The sequence below is a fragment of the Bipolaris sorokiniana genome, assembly GCF_000338995.1.
Source record: "Bipolaris sorokiniana ND90Pr unplaced genomic scaffold COCSAscaffold_4, whole genome shotgun sequence".
In the NCBI taxonomy this organism is placed as follows: domain Eukaryota; kingdom Fungi; phylum Ascomycota; class Dothideomycetes; order Pleosporales; family Pleosporaceae; genus Bipolaris; species Bipolaris sorokiniana.
Genome location: NW_006911898.1, coordinates 969,673 through 979,335, shown reverse-complemented (window position 1 = coordinate 979,335; position 9,663 = coordinate 969,673). Strand labels below are relative to the sequence as shown.

The 9,663-nt window shown below is 45.3% G+C and overlaps 4 protein-coding genes across 4 annotated transcripts; 3 read left to right on the top strand and 1 right to left on the bottom strand.

Moving 5' to 3' along the window:
- Positions 1–533: 533 nt before the first annotated feature.
- On the top strand, positions 534–1,488 carry COCSADRAFT_83983 (uncharacterized protein; the record flags this gene model as incomplete). The annotated part of the gene is made up of 4 exons (XM_007699712.1): positions 534–821; positions 875–975; positions 1,021–1,300; positions 1,363–1,488. 4 exons carry the CDS (start codon positions 534–536, stop codon positions 1,486–1,488), a joined length of 795 nt encoding a protein of 264 aa, XP_007697902.1.
- A 408-nt stretch (positions 1,489–1,896) lies between these two features.
- On the bottom strand, positions 1,897–2,756 carry COCSADRAFT_137995 (uncharacterized protein). The gene is made up of 2 exons (XM_007699711.1): positions 2,400–2,756; positions 1,897–2,332 (listed from the first exon to the last, which is right to left on the bottom strand). Exons 1-2 carry the CDS (start codon positions 2,733–2,735, stop codon positions 1,949–1,951), a joined length of 720 nt encoding a protein of 239 aa, XP_007697901.1. The 5' UTR covers positions 2,736–2,756; the 3' UTR covers positions 1,897–1,948.
- Positions 2,757–3,266: 510 nt separating this feature from the next.
- COCSADRAFT_112791 (uncharacterized protein) lies at positions 3,267–4,496 on the top strand (the record flags this gene model as incomplete). The annotated part of the gene is made up of 2 exons (XM_007699710.1): positions 3,267–3,323; positions 3,381–4,496. Coding segments are annotated over 2 exons (919 nt in total), but the record flags the coding sequence as incomplete, so codon positions are not given.
- Positions 4,497–5,050: 554 nt separating this feature from the next.
- COCSADRAFT_353612 (uncharacterized protein) lies at positions 5,051–6,205 on the top strand (the record flags this gene model as incomplete). Its single annotated transcript, XM_007699709.1, has 3 exons — positions 5,051–5,071; positions 5,583–5,654; positions 5,702–6,205. 3 exons carry the CDS (start codon positions 5,051–5,053, stop codon positions 6,164–6,166), a joined length of 558 nt encoding a protein of 185 aa, XP_007697899.1. The 3' UTR covers positions 6,167–6,205.
- Between the last annotated feature and the right edge of the window lie 3,458 nt (positions 6,206–9,663).

Genomic DNA, 9,663 nt, shown 5'->3' with positions numbered 1-9,663 from the left:
CTAGAAACGCCCTGCTCCTAGAAACGCCCTGCTCCTAGAAACACTCTGCTCCTAGAAACGCTCTGCTCCTAGAAACGCTGTGTTCCTAGAAACATCCTGCTACATTTGAACATGGTCTAACTCTTAGGAACTTGCCAATTTCTCTAATATCACGAACTTCAGTCAATCCAAATCTCAAACGTCCTGGTAATCTTAGGGGAGACGATACAGAGAGAATAGATAGACTTTCAGGGCACATGATAGCATCCACTGGAGGCCTTGATGGAGGCTGTGCGGCTGCATATACGGTATAACACTCCTGATGATGCGGGCACCTGCAGCCATCACAACTACTTCCAGGTCCTATCTCCCTGGCTAATAAGGCCGAATACTCCAAGTTTATCGAGTTTTCCATTGCTGTGCCTGAAGCTGTCTGGACTTATTTCTCAGTGTAACTCTACCTGGGCTCCACTCTACGGAACCAGTTTACGAAGTAAAGCATGTACAAAAGGTGCGAGCCCCCCATATTCAGTACTGCACCAACTTTTGTCATTATGGCACCCTTCGTATCAGTCAGCCTTGCGATTTGCTTTTCAGTCGGACCTATACTAAGCAGCACGCTCACTTACCTCGATATCAGAAATCTATCCAGGGCAGAAGTCCAGGTCTCTGAGTACGATTACCGTTGGGAGAAAATTATAGGAATCATTGTCGGTACCAGTTCAGTAGGCCTAGGTATTACTGGACTCATTGCAATTGCGACCAAACCCCATCCAGCAGAGATGTACTCCTGGCTTGACGCAATCATTATGTGTAATCTCCAGCTTCTTACTAGCAATAACGTAAGACAGTCTGCCTACCTTGATAGCTCGCTTCCAACTAACAGGAACTTCAGCTCGTCCGAATGCTTCAGATCTTCATCTCTCCTCCCTGGAGCATATGGGCGGTACATATGGTGGCGGTCTTGACTATACTGGACATTGCTTCTGCTGTTACGTAGGTGAACTCAATTCGTATCTGAGGTTTTCTAAATACAAGTAGGGGCCAAACTAAATCTTCTGCTTACGAGTCGGCACTGCTAACTCGTTTTGCTGCTGCATCCCTTTTCTCTTCGGCACTCTCACACAAGCAACTAGAGATCCACAAGAACTCAGGATCCGAGACCGGAGATGGAAACGAAGAATACATGCGATTATTGCATGCCTTCGTCTTTACAAATGCTGCTGCAGCATCTAGCCAATTTTGTAGCGCGATCTTCACCTCTACTTTCTCACTTGCTGGTAGAAGCACTTCCACCAAACTACGACAAGGCATTTTTATGGTGAGTCTCCTTTGACCTTCATCTCGTCATCTAATTGTTACCAGGCATGTACTTTTATACAGCTATCATGTTATCTCCCTTTCTATATCAATCGGATATGGCGTCAAATTATTGTGCCAGTAAGCGAGTGGATGAGAAGACTGCGCCACTCATTCCCATGCAGATTGGCAGACGAGAGTAACTTTTAGGTAGTGCAACATTGGAAGAAAGGTTGCGAGGGAAACTCTATTCAGGGGCTATGCATCGATTCGTACATCGGTTTGGCTAGAGATACGCTAGTTAGAGGCGTTATCATATGTTCTCCGCAGAACTTTCGGAATGATTACTGTGTGGCAATGCGGCAAGAATATGTGATTGTTCAAAGGAATGAGTTTTGGTGGTACTTACTCTGTTCGTCTAGCTAGTCGGTATTGCTACTTTGATAATTCCACATCGTGGCTGGGGGCAACTGTGGTTGTAGCGATGCGATGAGCCAAACTGTTGAGCCAAGTGGAAGCACTTTCTAAGCCCCTCTAGGAGGAGCAATGCTGAGTAAGTTTTCCACTCTACTTTATGTAGTATATAGTCTCAATGAGAGTAGCTGGTTCAATAAAAACAACGTCATTTAATTAAAGTATAGCCTTGCTATAGCTCTTCTAAATCTGCTTACTAGGCATGTCTGTTTGACAACCACTTCACAAGCTTGGCTATCGGCCCGCGGTTTAACCTCTGTTCGCAAGACCCACTACCTACATGCTGGAAGAGTCCTGAAAGTTTTGAAAACGTAGTGTCGCATTCTGGACACTTAAACGGATAAACCGCGCCATCGTACTCTTCCTCCAAATCATAACAGCTAAGGATATCGTCACGGTATTCCTCGTCCAGGAACTTCTGCCATTGGTAACACATTGCAGCTGACTTGTTTAAGTCCAGAATATCAATACTAGACGCACACGTCCCAGACTCTAGATGAATTATCATCCCGGAATAAGTAGTGAAGGACCGAGTGCAACCATAGCATTCAACGGAAGGCTTCAGGTGCACCAGCTTGTGCTATTAGCTATTAGAGCGAGGACTGAATCGGGACACGAGTAGTGCGTTCAAACACGGTAATACCCACATGTCGCAGGTTGTTGAGGCTATCGAAATGACGCTCGCATGTCGTACACACATTATCATTCCTCAAATGGTCCTTGTACGCTTGGCTATCCGGTATCCACCACCCATCATCGTCACAACCATCGCACATAATCCTATGAAGCGTACTGCGATTGTGTTGTATTGACTCATCATAGGAGGAGCCGTCGAACCGGCAGACATCGCAAATGTGGTGACGAGCCGAGGCATCGTAATGCTGGTCTCTTGCTCGACCGGTATCGAATGTTCGGTCGCAACGGTGGCAGTAAGGTTTTGTACGAGAACTAATATCAGTATAGCCTGTGTGGATAGCAATCATAATTTCTAAACTATGTTAAGCAGAGAATGAGGAGTTGACTGGATGCATGGCCAAGGTCTGCGGGGCTGAAGTAAACCCGCCCGCCAAGATTCCACACAACAGCTATAGTGGTATCGTGCGTCCTTGTCAGCCTTGCGTGATACTTTGGCTTGGCCTCGCAGCGGCTGAATGGAGTCATCACGAATGTAGCGCAAGCCTGACCGATGCCCAGTATTCAGTAAATGCCATACCCGCACCTTCGCATTTTTTAGCCTCACGCCTACCAACTCTGACATGTAGGTAGATAAATCATTGCTAACAGCGCTAGAGTATTCGAGTTTTGAAATCTAAACAAGCGCCAGCAGTTGCTATCGAATAGGGTGTACTCTCCCAAGCGTCACGCTGCTGCCTAACGTGGCCTGTGCGTCGTCCTTGTTCTGCGTCTTAGGCACGTCGCGCCCGCCCTTGGGTGTTCATCCTTCTGAGTGGCGCGTCGCTCGATTGCCGCAACACCATAACATTCCAACTTTGCCTCTTGCAAACAAGTTTTGTCATGGCCCCAATCTGTCCACCACCACCACCACCTCCTCCTCCTCCTCCTCCTCTGTAGTAAGCTTATCTTTGTCTCTGCTACATTTCCCTTTGTGCTAACAATAGCCCTGTCAGTGGCGCCCCCTTTCCTGAAAAGCCTGCTATGCCCGTTATCTTCGACACCGACCTCACTACTGTCGTTGATATGACGAAAGCTAAGAATATCGCTGTGCACAAGATTGATAAATCGATTTGGCACCTGCAAGACTCTGACCGCATACTCAAAAGAGGGCCTAACGTAAAGGTCACAGAGGCCGAAGCTTTGCGTTTCATTGCCTCATCAACCCATGTACCTGTTCCAGAAGTTTTCGGCGCTTACGAAAAGGATGGCTTTGGTAATATTTTTATGTCTAGGGTTATTGGAACACCGCTGCATGACGTTCTCCATACCTTTCACGAAGCACAGGTAGAAAGAGTGACTACACAACTTTCAGGATTCGTCCAAAGCTGGATGGGTCTACGTGGTGACTTTTTTGGGTCTATGGGCTTTAAACCGTGTCAAGATGTCTTCTTTCAACATTTACCTGCCGCAAACATGCCAGACCGGAAATATGGCCCATTCAGGTCGCATACAGAATACTGTAATGGGCTTATCGATGCACTTCGAAATTCCCGGCCTTATGGACGATTCGATGCCAATGATGCGCACCTGATAGAAAGAATCCAGCGTCTTGGGGACAAATGCGCTGTATTCTGCCATGGAGATCTTACCCCAGACAATATACTCGTTGATGACCAACTCAATGTGGTTGCTATCCTAGACATGGGAGTTTCAGGGTTCAGTATACCTGAACGTGAATACTTTGAAGCAAAGTCGCGCGCTCGTAATTCTTTGTGGTCTTCCATGATCGATCAGATAATTCCAAAGATACCGGATAACACTTATGCCTTACTATTAGAACTTGAGCGTGAGCTGGTTCGATATAGTGGACTATGAGGTTTACCTAATCCAGATCTCCCTTGTCACCCCAATTCTACCTTCTTGCTGCGGTCCATCTCCCACCCACTGCTGCTGCAACGTCTTTAGAAGGCTTCCCGACGATTCCTTCAATCCAACCTGAGGTACCGGCAGGGAGTAATTCCTCAGCTTCGAGTGCAATCACGCAATCTAGAGTCCAGTCTTGACATCGATCCTGCATTAATTAGAATTATATCTAATCAGCAATGGTGTCCTCACTTTATTGTTCCGCGGTGCTGGTTCTTTTGATATGATATCCACAACCTGATTATACTTTGTCGGTTCGATATAACCTAAAAGTACCCTTCCTTCACAAGTCTAGCTTTCTAGTGGGTGACCGCTGCGAGTTTCGAACTGATAAATCAATCCTTCGAAAGACATCAACTGTACGTGCAGGAGGTTTCCAACTTCGTTTCCCTGACGGAAAATCAGAAAACCCCAATGGGAGCGGTGGTTCGGGTCTTCTCTATACCTATAGATTCCGATCGACAACGTGTAGTACGACATTGGTCTCGCGCAGCGCAGGGTATACCAAGCTTAGTATTGAGAGGTATTCAAGGAGATTGGAGAAGGTTGCAGGACTGGCTGAGCACGATGAATGAAGGGACTATGTTAAATATATAACAGATGCAGCAGAGATAGATTTAAGATCATGTCCGCTTCCAAGTTCCTGCTAACCAATGCATCTACCTGGCAGAATCCAAATTCAGCTCGAAGCAGGCGTCTCACCTAAAGAAGGCAGCACAGCAGGCTATCAAAAACGGGCCAATGACCGCAACTGTTCACAATGGCACCATCACCTACACCGGTATCCTGAACCCGAACTATGCAACCATCTCTCTAGTTTTGTGTCTAGGAATGAGGCACAGAAATTGCTGTATTAGTTGAAGAAACTATTACTGCCGCGCTTTCTAAAACCGAGCAAACTGTTTATCTCTAGGGGTAATTGCTTGACGATGTATAGCATAACAATTTCTATTGCGAAAATGACGTTGTTACTATAGAAATCCATAGAATGGTACTATCACCATAGATAGGTTAGCTCTAAAAAGAAACCGACAATTCCTGTTACCTTGGCACTAAGTCCCAATAGGCAACTGATGCTAACTCTGCATCTATTTCACCCCACTAACTGTGTGCGCTGATACTGATCCATATGCAAGTAATATGCGCCGCGCTGTATAGGATTATTGACCCCTGTGGCGATTTAGAATGTCATTGCGTACCACGTCCGACGACCTAACTAGTCTAGCCAAGACGAATGATATATAGTAAGCTCTCAATCCCTCTCACAAAACTACTTCTCTTCCAACCTGCAGTCTGTGCCTTCTCAAGAAACCAAGAGAGCGATGAGTTCTCAAGATACTATTCCAGACGATACATTGTACCAAGTATGCATAGATGCTGCACGATTAACGATCATTATTAATTATCTTAGGGATATCAAAACTGTCTATCAGTTAGAGATAATGTCGTTTATCCAGCTGTAGATCGAGCAGAACCGGCATCTGCAAGCAAGCAGTCCGGTAATAAGAGCAAGGAACAGCCTGGCAAATTCACCTCGCGCGAGACCAAAGAAGCAGCCTCACACACCAACGCTAGTAAGGCTATCCTCCCTACAGATCGAGTAGCGCTTAAAAACTATATAGAGCGCAAGCCTGAGGAGAGTCATACCGAAGTGGTAGATTTCTTGGAGGAATTGAAAAATATAAAGGGGCAGCTAGAACATACATTAGGTAATGTAGAAGACTTGGTATCTCGTCTCCAAGAAGCGACCGAGCAACACACTCATAAGACATTGCCTATGAGCGGCAAGCTCGTTAGATGGGCAGATAGTACTGGTACCTACAGCGCTAAACACGATATACATCGCGCTAGGAAAAAAGCACGTGGAAAATTCTAAACTTTGTAACAATTCTTCGAACAACTCTATCAACTAGTTCCTACCTCAGATTTTCTTGCGGGTGCTTATTGGGAGGACTTGACGGAACGTTGAGAAAACACGATTAAGCTCTCTGATGACGACGACACCATTGGCTTTGTGCTTTTGCTAAGTGCACTATAAACACTCCGCTACTGAACCACCTTCGCTAACTTGCTGTGCTAGGAATGATATCGTCTCCGAATCCTCAAATATGATACCGGTTGTCTCATTCATGTCCGGTGATAAGTGTAGGGAGCTGTACTCCCAGCTGTTTTCCAGCTCGGCTTTGCTTTCGTACATGCTACCTACATTAGGACGGTTATTTATGTTAAAAGAACTATATCTGTAAGTTAAGGGTGATAAGGCACATATATCTGATGAGCTGTGGTTCAAATATGACATTGGAGTTAATAGGTCGTGCTTTGATACCGGAGCATTACTTGAAGTGCGTGGCATATGGAAATTGGTATCTATGAAGGCTTCTGCTTTTAATTTAGATTGACACAGAGCTATATAGGTTAGATATGCACTTTCTGCTTAACGATAGAGTTTTGGTGGAGACTCGCACCCTTTTCGAACACTTCTATAGCTTCTAGGGCATGTAGCAGCTGCTTCTGCAGCGATCTGTTGTCTAGCTCAAGCTCTCTGTTCTAAGGCTGTTAATGAGACAGTCTATGTTTGAACACTTGATCCCAAACCTGTCGTTCGAGAGCATCAATCTGATCTTTGACCCTCTGGCGCGACCTTCGCTGACTCTCACGGTTCCTTTCTCTTTTCCGGGCAAGTTGGGCAGTTATGGGTTTCATGATATTTTATAGACGTGCTTCCAATAGCCACTTTTTCCGCTAGATGAACGCTCTATATCATCAGGTTCATAAGAGGGAGTAGGATAAGGTTAAAGTAAGAATTCTGGAGTGATTAGCAGAATAACAGGAATTAATAACTTGAGAGATACATCAATAAACTGATCCGGTAGAAATTGAAGGTATAGGGCTAACGATATAGCCACCCAGGCTTTATTGACCGTGTAACGCTGCTTAAAGAAACATGCGGATTCCAATTATGTAATACTAACATCACGTTTTGCATTAGTGGTGTAGGGTACATAAGTAGAGCAAACAGTAGGGTCAGTGCCTACACCTAAGGCGTACCGGTAAGCCTGAGTATTATGGTGTAGTAGCAGGTGATCTAGGCGCAAGTATATCTTAAGATCCCTTTTCAGTATGTATGGGTAGGCGCTTTCTTCACGTGATTCACTCCAGCGGTGGAATATTAGTTATCTTCTGCCTACTTGATTGCTGGCCACCTCTTGATATCTTGAGGCCGGTCACCTAGTGTGCACAGTATGTACATACTCTGCATCGCTTCCTAGTAGACTAGTTATACACAATCGTGCTTGCAACTGCTACTGACACCTTTATAGATAAGGGTCACATTCGAGATTTTTAGGTCGCCGCATTTAGAGATTCGAAGGTTAGTTATGGCCACATGTCATCCGCGACTCTGCAGGCACTCGTGAACAGTTTGTTGCTAACTAACATCTCCTATTGCATAGGGAGATACCCTATATACTAAGACGAATAGGAGTACTTAGAGTGTTAGTAGCTAGAAAGCCTATGCACACAACGAATACATACCAATGACAGTGGATGCACTATCGCTATGACACTTGTGGAGGCAAATGCGGGGTATCCATACTAGGTCATCATTTCACAACCTAGCGAGGCCATAGAGGCAATGACTTCAGCTGCGCCAAAGTAACAAGCCCCTGTAATGGCAACAAGGATGCACCGCCTCAACAAGAAAATCCAATGGCTATACACCACATAGTTACAACTCAAGATAGTAGATAGCAGAAAACAATACACTTATTAAATCTACCGCGCCTCCGCGTGCGGCAAAAGATATTCTAGATTCATGTATAACTAACTACAGTTGATAGCGATTGCAGCTTCACCCTTACGCGCAGCTGCGCAGCATGCTAGAGCAGCCCCACCTTCTGTACATAGCTTAGCGCTAGCAATCAGCTGAACATGATTGGTCAATATTCAGTCTCAAAGATGACGAAACTGTTATAATGCTGCCTGCAGGGGTGAAGCTGCAATCGCTAATCACTGTAGCACAAATAAGACGAATGCGATTTATAAGCTACTTGCATCATCGGGCAGAAGCTAGTTAACTAAGTTCAATGAACGCATCTTGTAAAAGCAATGCTATTGCGACTTAAAAAATTTAGGTCCAACGCCCGTCGCAAAGAATAATACACACAATGTCCAATGCCTAGTCTTAATAAACCCGCCTTTTGTCGCGGCCATATAAGAATATAATTAGTTAACTAGTTAATTCCCAATCGTAACCACAAAAATCGCGATAATAGTGGAAGCAAATGGGAAAGCCCCGATGACCGAATAATGGATTATGTTGGCAAGATAGATGCGAACTTTGCAATTGTCCGATGCCCGGCAAATTTCCGCCACACCACTGCTTGGCGTAATAATTTCCCATCTACCACCGTTTCAAATACACTACCACACACGTGACGTTAGCTTGTAAAATATCCCACATGCCACTGTTTCTATCCCACATGCCATAGTCTTATTAGTAGGTTTCGCACCTTCGCTAGACTCTTCTAGACAGTAGACAAAGCAGTTTTACACGAGAATATGTATAATGTCGTTATTCTTGGTATTAGGTGGTGGGGCTTCCTGTTATCCGCGTCAGACTCAGCGCCCGGCTAAAGCCGTGACGGTTCATAACGCGTCTGACGCGATTAAAGAGTCGACGCGTTCTAACGCGAGGTTAACACAAAATCTAGCGACAATTGACTACGATGGCATCCTCCAGGGATTTGCCTAGTACTCTATTTATCGGACAGACATTCGCGTCAATTGATGAAGCAAAAGAGTCGGTTCTTCACGTTATGGTGACCCAGAGACTTTCATTCAAAGTAGCTGCCAGCGATCGGACGAGATTTCACGCTATCTGCCGCTCGAGCGAGGAAACTGGATGCAAATTCTTCCTCCGGATCGCTTATATGAATCGATCCGATCAATTTGAGCTTCGGAAATTGGTCCCTCACACCTGCGATCTTAGCTCCCATCAAGATTGGAAAGCATCAAGATCTGCAAAGCTCATTGCCCACCGACAAGGAGATATGGTTAAGAGCGACTTTCGGACGAGGCCACGCCAGATTCAGACTGCTGAAAGACTTCAGCACTCAAATCAGATATCGTACCTACAAGCGTGGCGCGCAAAGAAGGAGATCCAAAAGAGTGCCTTCATGGACAAGACGAAGTCCTTCCAGCTCATCCTTCCATTCCTTCGGACAATCACGGATAACGGGCTTGATATAGATATAGATGTGAACGACGAAGGAGACTATGCTACTTCGATGGCGAACGCTGCTATTTCGACGGATAATGATGGGTCCTTTGAATGGTGCTATGTAGCACCGAGGGCTTGTATTCATGCATTTT